Here is an 18,875-nt window from a genome sequence, read left to right as displayed (position 1 = left end):
TCACACAGGGAATAAGTAATAGTAAGAAGAAAAGCAAGATCTTTGAAGTACTACACTTATGTATTAATTGCCAAATCAACTCTCCTCCTGAATAGATGAAAGTAAATCTTATTCTGTCCTGCTATGTCTTCTAGGCACACTCTGATCACAATTTCTTTGGATTTTCCATTACAAAATCAAGCTAAGCAATAATATAATTTAAGAAGCACATTCACATTGCCACTGGACAGATATACTGGACTCCCCTAGACCCATATTTGCAATGTTACAGCAAGTGTGACTTGCTGGGTAGGCAGAAGGTTGCTCCAAAGCAGAGCCTTCGAACATTGTTCTCATGGTACTTCCTAACCAGTCCTTTTTAAGAACAGCAATAATAATGTCAGTAGAGACAAGATAATCTGACAGTGCAGTGCCCCACATCATTCAAGGTGGTAGGTGTGGACATTTGCTGTGCAGAGAAGGGGATTCAATATTCAGTTTGGCAGATTCCCACTGCATCTTTTCATCTCTGATAAGCATTATGCTACGCCTGGGAGCTGTAACAAGGGTTTGCACACCATAGTTTCTTGCCTGAAGTTGACTTTGATGCAGGTTGATCAACATTTATCTTTGTGCAAAAAAAGGTACAGTTTTCTGTACTCAATGATATGTTTCTCTTGATGAAAACTAGCACACATAAGGTACAAATTATGAATCAGAAAGGCAACATTTGAAAGCAACAGAAGCCATAGATTTGGGAGCATCATTCAAAGGGCACATCTGTATCAGGGCAGGTCTGTTCAGCTGCAAACCAAGCATTGGCAGCTCACTGTTGTTTTCAGCATGTAGAGACTTCATGGGCTGGAGAGCTGTGCCTACCTGTCTATCCCTGAGAGAAGCCCTAAGAAATTTGGGTATGTGTAGTGTGAACTTGAAGGCTTTTGCTGGTCCTTCAGAGCTGTGGTGTTCAGAAAGTCCTCAAGGAGATGCTTGTCAGAGACTGTTTCTGATGAGAGAGGGAAGCCTACAATGGATTTCTGTCATGTTGGAATTTAATGAGAAAGGAAAGGGAGATTTGAAATAGGCTACTACCTATACATTTATGAAGACAAAGGCCATCCTAACACAGAGGCATTTATTCCTGTGCTTGAAGAAGGTAATAAGTGACATCCGTGGAAGACTGGAGTGAAATCTTGGGGCTACAGTGGGCAGAGGACTGAAACCTTATCTATAGGATCATTGCTACCCCACAGGCTCCTTGAAATTAAAATGTATGTCAGATACTTCAATCAATCCTTTGTGTGGCTACATGTTCAAAAGTTAGAAATGAGGGAATATTTAATTGCAGAGTCTCCAGCCTTGAAGATATTAAAAAGCTATCTGGATATGTTCCTGGACAACTGGATTTAGGTGGTCCTGCTGGAGCAGGGAAATTGTACCAGATGACCTCCAGAGGTCCTTTCCAACCTGTCAGTCTGTAAGCCTATGATTCTGTGAATATCTGAAGATGTTTTCCCATCCATTATAATGAGCTCCAACTAGCTCAGTTACTAGGAGTTAGTAGGAGCCTACTGGAACAGGACCATTGAGTGTTGTGAAACAGAATGTATCATGATGGCTTAACAGCCAACATTACCATTCCAGTTTGTGTGATGCTTTGTACAACCAGTTATGTTCCTACCCAGAGCTGGTGGTGAAGTTGTACCAATATTCATTCATCCTCATAATTTACCAACAGTGATGGAGCCCATGTCTTGAAAAACACATTTCTGGCACCCAAGACACTCAAAGCAAACTCTTCTCTTTTCTTACTCCACTAGAAGGGACTTGACTGAGGAATTTGAAATGGATCAGTTTATAGCAACTATGAAGTGATATTCAAAGGTTTCTCCTATATGCACCCACTCTTCCTCTCTCCTTTCTGCTCCAATCATACTGTGTGTCCATTCTTATTCTGCTTAAAATTAGAAGTACAGAAGAAATATTTCCAGAAAATATCCAAAAGGGATACTAGTTTGCTAAGCAAGGCTGCTTCCTTGTTTAAAAGTGGACAGGAAGGAAGGAAGGAAGGAAACTAGTGGGTAGATGTCCTGCATGACACATGGTTGTAAATATGACTTTTTCAGGTCTGAAGGCAAAGAGGGATTCTGGTGGGAGACCTTGATAAGAGCAGTCTCAGGCTGCACCTCCTAGTAACTCTAGAGTGACTTCATTTTTTTAATTGAATCCATGGCATTATCCAAATTCCACTACTCACCTTCAGTTCATTATTCTAATGTAAAGAGAAATTAATAGAAATTACTAGAAGAATTTTAACATGGAGGGACTATGTTCTATTAGGCAGAATATGGGAGCTTAAAAATGATCTGAAAAGAAATTTAAAAATTGTTTCAGTCAGTAATGATTCCACTACATATTCCTCACAGCTGCCTGCTTTGCTGGCTGTAGCGATGAGAGTTCAAATGTCAAGATTTTTGCTTGATCTTGTGATGTCCCAACACCTGGGAGTGAAGCTCTCACCTTATTTCATTCACTTACAGTCAGGGTGGAAAGTGAGAAATTCCAAGCAGCTCAGAAAAAGTCATGAAACACAAGACTAGATGAGATAAAGCAAAAGACCCATGAAGACCTATCTTTATTTACTTGCTTTCTGTCCTGGAAGAATCCCATTATTTTTTACAGGCATCCCTTTGACCTTTAATGTTATAGTGCTGCCCTGTCTTGTGTGCTAAAGGGTGTCATGCCTGGAAATGAATTATTATAAGGCAGATCCAACAACCTGAAGAGAATAAGCATGCTCTGGCCAGTTGGTGAAGGAATAAAAAAGCTTAGGATGTATTGTTTCTAGAAAGTCAAAGACTAAGATAGAGTTCAGCAGAGCTAGAAGGCCAATGTTTGAGGCTTCTGAACCTTGCTTGCTGAAATCCCTCCTCTTGTCTCAAGGGCAAGGACTGTACAAAATTATAGGACAAGATTATGGCTGCATGCACATATGCTTTCTGTACTGTGGTATGGATTTAGTAAGGTGAGCATGAGTGAATTATGGATGCTTTTCTGATTGGTTTGCAACGATCTTTTAATGGCATTGAGGTGGTGTGAAGCTACAGTGTATTGATTTTCTTTTGTCCATACAGTAATTTGTAATAGTGGAAATTTATTTTCTCCTTTATGTTTTCTCTGAAGCTAGCAGGCAGTGAGACTGGCAGTTGGTCTCCCATTCTTATGGATGACACAGGTGATTACATCTGTGCTCAGATGATCACTGAGTGCCAGGGGGCTCAGTGATTAGGGAAAACAGACTTGGCATGGGTGACTTCTGTGGACTCATTTTTCCCCCTGACAGACAGCAATATCGGTTGCTAGGTCAAAGCTCCTGCAGTTGCAATCCAGGGAACATTTGACCTGCCTGCTTTCAGACCAGAGGACCCACCCTGGTAAGTCTTTCCGTCAAGCAAGCACTGCTTCCATGCAAGCATTTTACCATTGGTGTTTTCTTTTGGCTTTGCTTTGTTTTTCTTTTAATGAATTTTCCCCACTTCGGGACCAGCAGTGCTATCCAATTATTCTGACCCTGAACAGGAGCTAATACATGGTCTGGTTTCCAGATGCACCTTGTAACCGCAGAGAAGATGAAAACTGCTTGAGGCAGCAGCTATTTTTCATCAGGCTCATTAGCAGTCTAGGGGAGGAAGGTTTGGCTGTCATAACTATCTTTCATTTTTCTGCACAGCTTTGAGATTTTTGTGGACACCCCCACCACTCTTCCATCAGCAGATTTAAGGAGCAGACACTGATTTCAGTCTTCCCAGCAAGACTCTTGTGTGCCTTTATGCCAGGCCTGGTTCATGCAAAGATCTGGAAGCCAGAAGGTGACATACAGATCACTTTGACCATCTGCAGATCACAGACCATAACTTCAAGTTAAACTAGACCATAGTTCTCTAATAAATGAAGACAAAGCCTGCAATTCTGACTGAAGACCAAGTCTGAGAGTGTTTCATGCTTGACCAGGCTGTTCCACTAAATGACTGTTAGCCTTCATTTTATGTTAGGTTAGCAGGCATGAGCAACAGCCACAGCTTAGAGTCCCTCAATACCAAGTCCTAAAGAAAAAAGAGCTTGATGTGTAGCTGTAAGGAAGAAGGAATAGATGGATGCACAAACAGAAGAGAGGAAATGCTTGAGTATATCTATGCTGCTAAACACTGCAGTTGAATAACAGCTGTGACAGCACAGTTCTGTGTCTGGGACAGCAGTCCCCTACATCAGCCCCTGTGGGGCTCCAGGTCTCTGTTATGGATAAACTGCTGCTACTGTCTGAATTAGCTAGGGTATCAGTGCTGCACTCTGCACTTACACTGTCTCATTTGGCGTTCATCTGTAGGTGCTTCCAGGCCCACATATTTTTTGGCATCTCAGTAGCAAGTTTTAACAAAATGATTGAAAAAGATCATGTGATAGATGTGTGTGTATGAATGGAGTCCTCCTCAAGGCCTTATGCCTTGTAGAAGAGAGCATGAAAGTATTTAAGTATTTTGTATCAAAGGTTGAGAGGAGGATGATGTTAGAGACTAGCTAAAAATGGGATTAGATCTTGTCACCTTAAATGAGAAACAAGAAGCCTTGGAGCTGTGCAAAATGTTTGCTTGATTAGATAGAGAAGCCAGCAAAAGGACAGAAAGAAAAGGGCATCAAAATTCAACATTGCTTGTGTGCTTGCACTGAAACTGATATCCCAGCTACTTTTATGGTTATCTATCTTTGCCCTCCATGCACTGGGTTTTGTTATATATAAGACTTCCAGGTCAAGAGGTCCTGAAGCTTCAAATCTTTCATCCCAGGAAATGAACCCTGTGGTTCTGCTCTTTAGCACCTTTCTCAAAGCATGTCCTACTGAAGTATGATGTGACATTTTAATGACAGTTTCATTCACACTAGACATGGTGATGCTTTCTGATACGAATTCCTAGATAGCCCCCATGATCATTTCTTCAAGTATTAAATCTCTGTTTCTCTATCACTAAAGCTCATAAGCAGCTGCTTGTACATTTTGCTCCTGAAGTCTTTTGCAAAGTAACCTTTTTTTCTCTTTACAGTTTTCTTTCTCATAAACATAATCCAGACGTTACAGCTGAATGTTCATGTGACTCTACTAAAACACAGGCTATAAAACACAGGCTGTGCCTGTTTGGGGTTTACCAAGCACTCTCGTGCTTTGTCATTTGCAAGAATCCAGCTCGTCTACAGATAAACCAAGATATAGCCATATTATCTTGACCAACATATACAATCCCTTCCTGTTTTCCTCTGATTTTAGACTCTAACCTCTCTGACTGTGCTGGTTTTCTGTCTGACAAGGGACAGAATAACCTACTGGGAGATGCTTATCACCAGTCTCTCTGTGTGCTTCCAGCGGATCCTGTTATATCCTACTGGCTGCAAACTCCATGTCAGCCAAGGAGGTGGATATCAAACCTGTGCACACTGGGTGCTGCCAGCAACAAATCATAAATAATATTAATGGACTGTAATTGTTCATCAAGCCAAATCATAGCCTGGAGTGCTCCATCTGGACAAACTCCCTTTGATATTAAGTGGGAGCTTTGCCAGCAGTGTATAATAGGGTTGGGGTCCTAAGCAGTGGTACCACCACTGAGATACTATAGCATCACTTTTAGGGTCTGATTCAGATCCTCTGAAACTGCTGGGTGTCTCTGCACTGATTTAGAAGACTTTCACTAACTTCTCTTGTGTTACACTGCTTCCCAGTCAGCACAGCTATATCTGAATAATAGAATTCCTAAAGCTAAGAGAAAGGGTTTTAAATATAGAGACAAGATGGAGACTCTTTCCTGTTTGGTCTTGAAAGGTGGTTTGTTCAGGGGTGATTTATGATGGGAAAATGTACCAAACACTTGCCTTTTGGAGTATGCAACTGAAAAAAACCACAACATGTAACTGATAGGTGTTGTGTAAGGGTTATACAAACTGAACAAGCCTGTGTGCCTGCCTATCAATCACCTCTTTCTATTTGACATCAGTACAACCCTTTGCAAGTGAAAATAATTTACTACCCTACCCTCTTACCCCTCCTGAAAATTATTTATCATCCTCGTTTGGGTTTGAACATTTACTGTTGTGGTTTAGAACTGTGATGCACTGGTTAGCTATAAATTTCATACCCTTCCCCCTTCTCCTCCCACCTCTTCTGGGATGAAGGTTAAGGCATAGGGTGTTATCTGAAGCGAGTGCTCTGTTCTCAGTGCCCCATACATGCTTGCTAATGCTTACAGCTCCCCTGTGGTATTTGGAAGTATCATCACTATTGTACTGAGGTAGAACAATAAGCTGGAGAGAGATAAATGGCCTAGTTACCAAAACTTCCTAGCCTCCCACAGCCCTCCTTGGGAATACAGCTATAAATGACACTCAAATGATGCCGAGCTGGGAGCAGGACACCAGCAACCCTGGTGCCATACTTGGGCCAGCCACTTCTTGCTGTTAGTGTCAGGGAGATCTCAGCTAACCTGACCCTGGCTGCTGATGCTATGGCCATGTGGGAGAGATACCACACTGTCTGCTCACACCCAGAGGGACCTGGACAGGCTGGAGAGGTGGGCTCAGGAGAATCTTATGAGGTTCAATAAGGCAACATGTAAGGTTCTGCACTTAGGTCAGAGTAATCCTAGACAGCAGTACAAGCTGGGGGATGATGAAGCTGAGAGCAACCCTTCAGAGAAGAACGTGGGGTTCTGATGGATGAGAAGCTGGACATGAGGAGACAGTGTGCACTTGCAGCCCAGAAGGCAAATTGCATCCTGGGCTGCATCAAAAGTGTGGCCAGCAGAGCCAGAGAGGCGATTCTGCCACTTTGCTCTGGTGAGACCTCACCTGGAGTACTGCATCCAGCTCTGGAGCCCTCAACACAGGAAGGATATGGATCTGATGGATCAGGTCCAGAAGAGGGCCACAAAGATCTTTGTAGAGGGCTGGAGCACCTCTGCAATGAAGACAGGATGAGGTAGCTGGGTTCAGTCTGGAGAAGAGAAGGCTCCAGGGAAACCATATATCTACATTTCAATATCTGAAGGGGACCTATCAGAAGGCTGGGGAAGGACTGTTTAGAAGGGCTTGTAGCAATAAGACAAGGGGCAATGGTTTTAAAGTGGAGCAGCGTAGGTTTATTATGGACAAAAGGAGGAAGATTTTACAATGACAGTGGTAAAATACTGCAACAGGCTGCCCAGAGATGTGATTGAGGCCCTGTCCCTGGAGACATTCACAGTCAGACTTGGTGTGGTCCTGGGCAGCCTGATCTATTTAGAGGTATCCCTGCTCACTGCAGGGGGTTGGACAAGATGACCTTCGAGGGTCCCTTCCAACCCAATGCAACCTGCGTATCTGTGAACCTGTTGTGGACAAATCATTCGGGGTTGCAAAGCTTCGGAAGGCATGTTAATGCTGGAGTTTCCAGAGCTGAGAGCAGAGGTGTTTTTTCCTTCTCTGGCACAGAATTTGCTCAGTTTGGACCTCAGAGGTCAAATATTCTTCTGCCCAGCAATGTAACAATGTGTCATTTTTGAGTGACCTGGAACATCTTCAATAGTAGCCTATAGTCTGGTTTGAAGCAGTATGGCCTCTGCAGCCCTCTGGTGGGTTCAAAAATCACCTCAAGGAGCCCTCTTGGCATCCTTTGTCCTTCCTGGTGTATGAAACAGGAGAAGGACTGCTCAGATGATAAATCTTATGGGGATTGGAGCAGAAACAGCTAGAGCAGGTGGTAAATCTGCTTCTCTTACGAATGTGGAAAGCCCCTCGGGTGCCTTGGCATCTCTCTAGGAGATACCAGGAAAACTCCCCCATCTGGAGGTGGACACCTCTCATGGAATGAACCAGCAATCTGCAAGGCGTTGTCTTTTTTTTTTTAAATAATATTTTATTATTATTGTCTGGCAAGAAAGAGAGGCTTGATTAGACTCCTTGTATCCCCGCAAGGTGTAGCTATGCAAATGCTCAGCCCTGCAGGCAGATTTTTACTCAAGAGCGTCTCTGAAATGAGAGGGAGGTTTTGGGTATGTTGTGGCACGAGTCCCAGAGCACCTACGGTGGAGGGCACACAAAAGCTGTCCCTTCCTGTCTTTCTTGCAGTAAGAAACTGAAAGGAAAAGGGTACACAGATGTCAATCGCATGCTTCAGGATTTAGATCCGAGGGAGAACCGGGGTCCTGGTACAGATGCTACAGCGGGGGAGGTTGGGGGCCGTGTGTGGGGGTGTGTGTAGTTTTTACGTCTGACGGGTCAGGGACAGATCCTCTGGGACTGCAGCTGGGCTTGGGCCCCGGCGCTGCTCCCCCGAGGAACCACTTGGGAAGGGACCACAGCCCGGTCTGAGGCAGAAGCAGGATCTCCTGCAAGAGAACTGTGCAAAAAAGCTGCTCCCTGGCGGGGCTGGGGGCTGCCTGGACGTGCTGCTCCCCCCACTCTCCCCTCCACGGGCGGCGGTTCCGGCTCGGTTCGGCTCGGAGCGAGCAGTATCGGCGGGCAGCGCTTCCAGCCGCCCAACCCGCCGCCTCTGCCAACATCCTTCTTCCCCATCCTCCGCTCCTCCCTGCTCCGGCAGTGAAAGCAAGCCCCAGCCGGGGGCTGGGGATGCCCTCCCCCTCCCCTCCCTCCCTCCCTTCCAGCCTCAACGGGGGAGTGGGGCTGTGATGCTGCAGGGGGATCCCTGGTTGTCGAGCGGGGTCTCCCCTTCCGCTGGCTGCAGGGATCTCCCCACTCGGCGCCGGCGGCCCGAGCGGCGGCTGTTAGGGGCTGTCAACCGGGTGGTGCGGGTGAAGGGCGGCCCCGTGGGGAAGCCGGGGGGGGGGGGGGGGGGGGGGGGGGGGCGGCGCCGGTGCCCCACTCACCGTGGATGACTAGACACCCGGGGCTGGGGGAGCGAGGGGCGGGCGTCCGGCTATTTGCTGGCTGCATACAATGGGCCACTCCCTAACGTGAGGGCTTGGGGGAAGGCAGGAGCTGGGAGGAGGAGGAATAGGAGGCGAGGGGGGGGGGGATGGGGGTTGGGGGAAGGAGGGGGGGGGGTGGGGAGGAAGGGGCTCGGGCATCGGGCTGGTAAATAAACTCCGCGATGATTTCCCTCCCTTGCGCCGGCCCAGGTGCCCTCCGCGCTCCTGCCTTCCCGTTGCCCGCCAGCGAGGATGACCTGACAAGGATGTGACTGCCGCCCCCTCCCCACCTTTTTCTTACCCCCCTCCCTCCACACACACACACACACGCGCACACACACACACACACATATATATATATATGTATAACATGCACATATATATATATAAACAGATAAAGAAATAATTTTCCGGGGGCAGAGGAGGGGAGCTCGGATCATGGCCTTGGGGCTCCCGGGGCTGCCGCCGCCGATCTGCAGCTCGCCTCCGGGGCCCGGCGGCGACGATGGGGCTGAAAGCGCGGCGAGGAGCAGCGGGTGGTAGCGCGGCCGGAGGGGCGGCGGCGGCGGCGGGCGGGCGGCGAGCGGCCGCGGGAGGTGGTGGCGACCCCGAGCAGGGCTCGCTGGCCCTGGGCACCGGCGCCGACCGCGACGGAACTCTGCTGCTGGAGGGCGGCGGGAAGGAGGAGGGCGGCAAGCGGAGCCCGCCGGGGCTGGGGCTGCTGGCGAAGACCCCCCTGAGCCGCCCGGTGAAGCGGAACCACGCCAAGTACCGCCGCATCCAAACTTTGATCTACGACGCCCTGGAGCGACCCCGCGGCTGGGCGCTGCTCTATCACGCCTTCGTGTGAGTAATGCGGGGCGGGAGCGCGGGGCGAGGCTGTCCCGGGGGCGCGTCCCGGGGCGGCGTGGGCTGCCCCGGGGCTGCCCCGAGGAGATGCGCCGGCGGCCACCGTTTTGCTTCATCATTCTCGGCGTAAGGTGCGCCAGGGGGTCGCTCCAGCAGCGAAGCGGGCGGCAAGGGTCTTATGATGGGGATGCTGTTGAGTGCTTTTAGGGATTTCTTTTCTGTCGTCGGGTTTCCCAAAATGAGCAGCTTCTTCTCAGTCTGTGTCTCTCTTACCCGTACACCCACCTTGGAGCGGCTTCCGCGAGCCGGTGTGCCTTAGACCCTAGAAAACGGATGTCGGAAAAGTCAAGCTCTGAGCAGTTTTAAAGCTCCGAGTGCTTAAGGGTGACACTGCCGGCTGCAGATCAGGCTAAAGCTTTGCGTGCGGTTAAATTAGCTGCTATAAAACCCCGAGTGAGCCGACTCTTTCAATAGCTGAAAGTGTCAAGTGAAAAACGTCGGGGTTTTGTCCAGAAAGAGTCACCCTGTGGTGCATGAAACCCGAGCATTGCAGCACTCCCAACCAGAAAGTTAAACTGACCACGCGCAAGCTGAGGTCAAACACAAACTCGTTTTGTGACCCAAAGGTGACAAGTTAACGACCACTGCTTTGCATTCTCAAAATTTCTTTTCCTTTTTCATAAGGAATATAGGAAAAATTAAACGTATTTACAGCATAGAATGGAATTGGCAGAGTCCTATTAAAATACGTGTGGGTTTTAGTGTTGTGAATGTGTTTGAAAACCAAAGGGATTATCCCTGATCATGGTATTGCTGTTTTTCTTTACTGCTGTACAGAGCGCTGTGGCAGAGGATTGAAGCAGTGATTTCTGAAATTGGCTTATTTGCCCAAGACAAAGTGCTGTGGGCTGCATGGGCTGTGAGCCTGGAGCTGGGTTTTGGGAAGTCCTGATCATTGCTATAGCCTTCACACTTGCAAACAAACACCTTGAGTTTAAGAGCTGTGATTTTGCCTTCGGGCAAATTTCTTGTAAATGTTTACTGGGTGTTAGCTCTGAGTGAGGAATAAAAGCAATCACTATGCAAGTGCTGCTGTGTACCACCACTCTTTTCAGCTCCCTTCTTTTCAGTGTTTTCATAAAGTGCATCTTGGGACACAGATTCCTGCTTTACAGCTTTATTTCTGAGAAAATATGGACACTAGATGTGGTGACACTATTTTCAGTTCTTTTGTTCCTTTTTGCCATAAGAGAACTGGTACTAGCAGTCAGGAAGCAACAAATTTTGAGGTGCGCTGTGCTGGGAAAACTCTGGTCCAGAGCTCACTGTTTGATTGTTCTCAGTATTGCTTAATTCTGTTTCTTCTTGGGAAGAGTTATGTCTCAAAGGGGCACCCCATTCATGTGGCCTTGGTCAGCCCACACACCACGTAAGTGAGGCTTTAGCACATGTCAAAGGGTTATAATCAGTTGGCATCTCTCTGTGGCCAGCTGTGGCAGCTGGGTCAAATCCACGCTCAGGCTCATGTCTACATATAAGCAATAGGGTAGTGGATGAGTCTAGAGAGGCTCAGGTGAGCTGTGAGATCACATTGATTTACAGTGGCATAAGAATTTCAAAGTTACATTAATTTTAGATAGCTCCTCTAGGTATGTGGTTAATGTTAAGATCCTTATCCAATATAGATAATGGAATGGGAAAAAAAAAATCCCTGTGTTTGTAAGGTTTGATCTCTCTTGGGACTGGACTCGACACTGTATGTAGCCAACTTCTGTTTAGCGATTACTCAGTGCTACAAAACTGAGATGTGAGTTTGACCTGCTCTCGCAGAGGTCAGTAACAGTCTTGGTAAGATGATCAGAGCCAAATTCAACATTAATTAAAAAAGCCTCAAACAAACAACACTTTTAGGTGTCCTTATCCTTCAAAGATGTGAAATACAAAAGTCCTGGTTTACTAGTCCAGCACAGACATGCCATCCCTTCCCAGGACATCTGCAGGGGGGCTCAGCAATCCAAGGCTCTGCCATTTGGCACACTGTTTCTATCCAGTCTCAGCTCCTTTTTAATTCTGTAGAACTTGTGAGTGCTTACCTTGCTGTAGGATCAAACTCTGGAAAAGAAATCTGCTGAAAGTGATGGAAGTGTTCTGAGATCTTGCTGACAGGTTTCAGACCTTGCCCCTGCAACTAGAGAATGATGACCTGATTGAGAGCAGGAGCATGGGGAAGCAGTATCTAAGTTGACATCCAGAGTCTTTGTTCTCGCTTTCGAATGAATTGTCTTTTAACCTTTTTCCTTATGAAAAGGAGTCTCTCTCACGTTGGAGGTGCTACTGTGACGCTGCACAGCACCATCCCCGCAGTCCCCCAGTGCTGCTTTTCACACTAGAACAGTTCATGCTTTCCCTTGGGTATGGGAGAGATTGCCATCCTTTCCATAAAATCTACAAATTTGACATTGTTTTAATATTCAAGACAAGTCCCATTTATTTTAATGGCATTACACTATGTCTCTGTCTTTTGAGTAACTTTGCAATAAACACCATGCAGCTAAAATTAAGAGCACGAAGGTTGATCTTGAAAACAAAAAATCCTAGAGAATAAACAGCTGAGAGCCAAAAGGGATTGCAGGATGGAAGGATGCGGTCAATTCCTTATAGATTAATCATTCAGATGTGCTTAATGAAGGAATGATATGAAGGACTCCAGTGCTGTGTATAACCCAGAATTTAGGAGGTAGGGAGAGACTTGCAACTTTCAGGACATGCCAAGGGTGTTGTGTGGGGTCAGGAAGAGGTTTGGCAAAGGTATTTGCAAAAGCTTTGGATGCTAGAGCCTTTAAAAGGATGATAGAGATGGAGTCTTGTTAAATCGTGCAATGATGGTTGTGTATGTAGGAGGGGTTGTGATCCTTTGTGTTACAATGTGCACGTAACTAAGGTTTGAAGCAGTGGCTGTTGTAAACTCTCCCTTTAGTTTAGGTGGGATTAGATCCACTGGAATTTTTCAATCTATTGAAATATGGGAATGGGTGAATATGATCAGGCCCTGTCAAGTCCTAGGGACAAAGCTGCAGGGGAGAAAGGGAGGAATTCCTGATTGCAATTTTAGTGTTCAGCTTTCACTGGCAGTGATTTACGGAAAGTGACAAGAGATATTTTCCCTGTGATTCTTCTTCCTTTGTTGTTCTGCACCAGTGAGTTTGTCCAAGCCTATCCTTACAGCAAAGAGAAGGGTGATTTGGTCCTAAAGAAGCTGACTCTGTTTCCTTCACCATTTGAAAACATTTATTCTCTGTCAGCTCTGCTAAACAGGAAATTTACATAAGACTCATGAAGTTGCTCTCTGCTAGGACACCAGAGTTCAGAAGCATGTCAGCAATATGGCAATATCTTAATGGCATATTTGGTAAGAGATTTTCCCATGAAAAATTCAACTTCTGTAAAGCCAAACTCCTGCTGAACATTTTAAGTAAAAATAAATAATAAAAAAAAAAACAGACAAACTGATTTAAGCTTTGAGGTTTGTAATTTTGAAATGTCTCTTGAGGGTTGGAGGTCACGCTGCAGTCTATCCCTGCTCTTTTCTGAGCTAGTCTCCTTGTAGGTATAACTGGTGCTCCCAGGATGTTTTGTATTTCCCTTTCTGTTGAACAGTACAATACATTGCAAGAAACCCCTGTGGTTGTGCTTCATGGGATGTGTGCCTTGGCAACTTGAGACCTGTTTGCCCCCATCAACCATCCAAATGTTTTATCTATGCACAGGAACACAAAGGAATGGAATGAAAAAATGGAAAATACGTAAGACTTTGATTTTCCAGTTAATTTTTAATTGTAAGCACAAAATATTTGTTGGATAATGGACCAAGTCCAGAAAGATAACAAAACACGGATCAAGTTTGCAATTCAAATTGGAGAAAATTTTCAACCTGACCTACAGAAAAGGGAGTCTGAAGGGGAGATAGTTAGGAGATTTCTTGTTTTCAATATCATCCTCTGAGACAACTGCAACCTTTACTTTCATAGAAAAATATGACTAGGAAAAGGCTTGGGATTAGATTTTAATTTTTGGGAAAGTGTTCAATATTGGCTGCATTTGCTGAGATAGATCGCCATGGCGTACCTACCGATGAGAGTGGGAAACCATGGGGAATGCTTTGAAACACTTCCCTATTTGCCATGCAATCTTCTTAATACCTGGAACAAAAAGAGGAGGCAGAGTCATGCGATCCATCAAATTGTCAGTATTTCTGGGAAGCACCGGTGAGCACTTCTTACATGACTGATCGTAGGTGGGTTATTTGAAGAAAAGAGTGTCATGGGACCTGGGGAACAGGTTGAAGGCCTGGGGACCTGCCAGTATTTTCCTCTTTGCCCTTTGGGAGATGATGTGATGATCCACCACCCTATGTCAGCCATCTGGAGTGAGATGGGAATAGGCTCAGGGTAAAGAGAAGGACAAATATGAATCCTTCCTTGGCCTGTTTGGCATGAACTTTCCTCTAAGTGGGTCCTTGGAGGAGCAGAGCAAGTCTGGTCCATTAGTAAGTGTCCTTTGCTTATGTATTCATCAATATGAGTTCTGTTTTAATTATTTATGCTAATTCATCATAATGCATGGATAAATATTCTGCAGTATACTTTGTAAAAAATAATGAAGTCTTAGTCATTGGAGACCTCACCACACACCTCTGCTACTGCATCTTCATTGAGGCTTGTGGAGACCGCCCTGTGTTTGTGTGTGATTTAGCGAGACGTGACTACATGTCAGCCACTGGGATCAGCTGAGATCACAGGCTGTGGTCACCAGCTGCCAAAAGCTGGGGTTTGCTGGTGGGAAAGAGAAAGGACATCAGAGTTTGGGAGAGCCACAGGCTGTGTAATGTAAGTGGTTTACGATCCCCAGCCGTAGCTTTGGAGTTACTTCAGAAGCTCAGAACACTTGTTTAAGTACCCAAACTACCTCTGAAATTACAGACTTGGCTCTTTGATGGGAATAGGTGTGCTTTCACTCACAGCCTCCTATCTTCTTGCTAGGGCTTCAGCATTGACAAGACCTACTCCTGGAGCAGATACCTGTGAGTGGGGTTGATCAGTCTGTGTGCTTGGTGTTGCCATAGCTATGCTGCTAACTTGCTGAGTTTTGGTGCCACTCACAGGAGCCGCAGGCACATGGCTGCCTATAGCACAGGTGTGCACCTCTTTGTCCATATAAATCCCTGGGGATTCAGGTTCCTAAGTGCACTTCTGCAAGTGCAATCCCCCACTCACACAACACGATACATGGGATGGGCATCCAGATCCACTGTGGCTGGCAGTGCATGAGGGAGTGCCTGTCATGAGGGCAAATATTGGTACCACCGGCGACAACAGGCACTCAGCAGCTGGTCTCTCCATACTGCCAGCTCAGCCCAGGAATAAGCCCCAGAGAAAGAAGTCATATCCTCAGATGTAATTTCTGTTGTGTACCAGGTCAGATAATAGAATGCATATTCAAGGACAAAACCTAGATTTGAGTAATTTGGGTCTAATTTAACAGTTGTAAGAAACTTTCCAGACCAAATCAGTCAAGTGAGTGTTAAGATAATTTCTATCTTGTTTAAAAGCATAATAGATTGGTGACTTTGACACAGCCAGGGAGCTTGGTGGTTGGGTACTACCATGATCAGACTTACACAGTATAAATAAATAATGATGTTTATTCTTGTATTTAATAATACTATATTCCCTTCCTGTGTGTGTAAAATTTTACAGAAAGAATGGAGCCACAGAGACTTTGCATCTTCTGTTGCTTCTGGCAAATACTGTATTAAATGGGATGACTTAAATATTAATAGCCTTACAAGGAATATGGCCCACAAAAGCGTTTAAGTATGTTACCTTCCATCAGGATGATAGCTGGGAAACATACCATTTTCTGTGGAGTGAGAGACATGCCCAGGGATATTTAGGTTCATGGTAACCTACTTTGCAAAAAGGCACTTTGGGAAAACTTTCAGGCTGGAAATCTGCAAATTGCCTTCCCCAGTCTTAAGTGAGCAAATTACTTAAGAGCATGTTTAAATTGGAGCATTGAAAGGTCCCACTGATGTCAGGAGGAATCTGTCCAAGGTGATGTTGAGATCTACTGAGATTTGGTGGAAAGTAGAACTAAGTATCTTAATCTTCCTCTGCACAGCCAACTTACTACTTGGGCTTGGTGAGATCCTCTTAAGCTACAGTTTTTCACAGGATCTATCAAAGGCCTTCATCTCTTCCATACTTGAAAAGTCACCTCTGGTTCAGAACAGCACCTTGCCCTCCTTAGAGGTGCTGATTTTTTTCTTATTTGAGTGGTTTTTAATGCGGAGCTGTATATCTCCAACAATGCTAAATCTCAGTTTGGATAGATGCTGAAACTGTAGTATGAGAAGTATCTGTACTCTGACCATTTTCATGCTTTTGACACTGTGAGTATATTGTACACCACAATAATTCAATGTTCCTAGTGGTGTCCACCGCTAGAGTAGAGCCAAAGCCATGCTGAAAGCTTAACTGCTCCAATCCATAGAAGTCCTAGTTCTTACATATTTCATAGGAGCCATTAGATTTGGTTATACCTAGCTTCAGCTGAACTACAAAGATGTTATTCTAAGCCAGAAGATTCTTTACAGAGCATTCCTTACTGACTACAAATATAGAAAATCTAGTTTTCTGTTTTCAGTGGTGATGGAGAAGAAGCAAGTACAGCTGTTGAGGGACTGATAATGAAATCCCCAAAGAGCACAGTGGGGAGCTGCCCACCACGGTCTCAGCAGTGCAGCATCAGCTTTGCTTATCTTTGTTCCCCTCTCCACACACCATTCAGAACATTTATGAGAAGGGATTACACCCTTAGGAGGGAATGTCAAGAGCAGCTGATTGAAATTGCAGGGGAATTAATTTAGGAAGGTAATTACAAGAGCTGGAATTTGCTCTTCTACCTTTGCTAACACTGCTGCTCTTGTGAGACATACTGGAGGAATTTCAATACACACAATTGGCTCTGATCAGATCTCAGACACTGTCTGGGCACAGATCAAGTCTTGCCACAGACCTAGGACCACTCCCAGTAGGAGTCTGCGTGTGGCCCACTGCTTTGGAGGTAAGGGCGATTAGTGCTATGGATGCTGGTCATGTTGCCTGGCCTCATGGACATAGAGCATGATGAGCATCTTTGGGTTACTAGAATAGATAATAATAATTATAAGTGTGACCATACCACTTTGAGGATATTCCCCTAGGATTATGCAAAAAGCCACTTTGCTTTGATAAAGACCCAAGAAACCCTACTCCACTGAAATAATACAGGGTGTGTGCAGTACATTTTATTTTCTGTATCCTTTCCTTTTCCTGTTTATAGGATTTGGTGAAGGCTTTTTCCTTTTCTCCTTATGCTGATCAAACTCCTCTGAGGGTTCAAAACTTGATCCCTGTATTAACAACATTTTTTGTGGTAGTAATCCAGAAGGAAGATCCCACTGATGATTCATTACAAATCCTTTTATGATTTGTTTAAAACATAGAAGAATATATTTCTACGTGCACTGTTGCTGATATCTGGACATTTCTCCTGCTTTTTTCTCACCTGTCGTAGATGTTGTTTCTTTACCTTGTTAGGTTGCAGGTGCAATAACACTGCACAGAGGTGGGATCTGGCAGCTGCATGCTCATGGCAGTTTCTGCTCTCACAACATAGCATTATGACGTACTACATTCTCAAATATGCTACTCTCTTCAGTGCTAAATTTATTAAACCTTGCTTTTCCGCAGGGCTTGAGAGGCTGCCCCTCAACATTCACAATGGAATCCATCCATCTAGTGCTTTGTCTAAGGTAGCTGTCTGGAACTCCTTTTATAGATGTTGAAGAAAAACAGGAAATAGAAATTTCTGGAGTGCAGTAAATCTCATCCTGAAGATGATTCTAAAATAGGTGAGATTAATTACCTCTTGCAATGCTTGCAACTTTCTACTGCCTACAGAGGAGACTTTGAGTAACTAACTTGAGTTTAGTTATTTAAACTGAAAACACCTGAAGGATGGGAAACTTTTTGCCTGTTCTGAGAGGCAGGACTCAAAGCCACATTAAGATAACTAAATTTAGATGTGTTCATGCATGGTTTTGTGTGTGCAATAAGAATTTAAGTTCTCTTTGTAGCCAGTAGAGATCTTGTCAATACAGTCAATAGATTTAATGGGCAATTCATCCTACCAGATGTAGGGGTCTGCTTTACATGGAAATAAATCCCATGATAATATAGTTGATGTCCTCAGTTTTATCATCCTACTTATGCTGCTCTTTTCCAGAGCTTTAAGATCCTCCCCTAGTTGCAAGTCTTGAGTTTACCTTTCCATCTTCCCTTTGTTCTCTGGTTTACTATGGGTTCTGTCTTCCCAAGCCCTCCCATTAATATGCTTTTAATTTTGAATCATAGTTGCAGCTGATCTTGAGGTCATGGTCAAATCCGGATCAACTACCTCTTGTACTGAGCTTCAAAGCTCAAAAGCTGTGATTGACTCAGCTCTCTCTGCACCTCCTTGTGGCCATCTGTGGTTTACCTCGGCACAAGTTACTGTGATGGGAGTTCCATTATCATTCCTGCTGCCTGAATTTTTGTCTATTTGCATTGCTCCTCTCGGTGCACCAGTCAAAATTAGCTTCCCAAATCAAATAACAGAAATTCTGTTTTCTGGAAGATACATTTTAAGTACAAGAAAACATGTTGTGAGTAGCTTGGACATTGTCCTTTTCAAGCCTGTAATAAATGTAGAATGTCAGTTTGAGTGGCATGGGCTGAATGAGGGTGATTGGGAAGGTCATTCATAAGATTAGACTGTTTTTTTTTACATGCTATAGTTTCCTCTGTAAAGTTGGAGACTTTGTAGATATGCAAGCACCATTTGGTGTTTTAGAGGATGTGCTTGCTTTCACATACCAGCTGAATCAGTGAGCTAGCATAGCTGAGCCTACTGCTGAAATCATCACAGAACTGTACAACAGTTCAATGCCTGAAAATGCCCTGACATTGGGAAGCATTTTTGGGTGGTGGTGTATTCCTTTGCCAGCTGCTAGTTTGT

At 45.0% G+C, this 18,875-nt stretch overlaps 1 protein-coding gene across 1 annotated transcript in view; it reads left to right on the top strand.

The window, feature by feature from the left end:
- The first annotated feature begins 9,432 nt into the window (after positions 1-9,432).
- The window catches only part of KCNQ3 (potassium voltage-gated channel subfamily Q member 3), a 167,975-nt gene continuing 158,532 nt past the window's right edge, over positions 9,433-18,875 (top strand). Inside the window, exon 1 of the mRNA XM_054385381.1 lies at positions 9,433-9,773. Coding sequence (XP_054241356.1) covers positions 9,433-9,773 — 341 coding nt within the window. The remainder of the gene's footprint in view (positions 9,774-18,875) is intronic.

The sequence above is a fragment of the Indicator indicator genome, chromosome 12 (assembly GCF_027791375.1).
Source record: "Indicator indicator isolate 239-I01 chromosome 12, UM_Iind_1.1, whole genome shotgun sequence".
Classification (NCBI taxonomy): domain Eukaryota; kingdom Metazoa; phylum Chordata; class Aves; order Piciformes; family Indicatoridae; genus Indicator; species Indicator indicator.
Note: the sequence above shows the minus strand (reverse complement) of the source record. Positions and strands in the feature narration are given on the sequence as shown.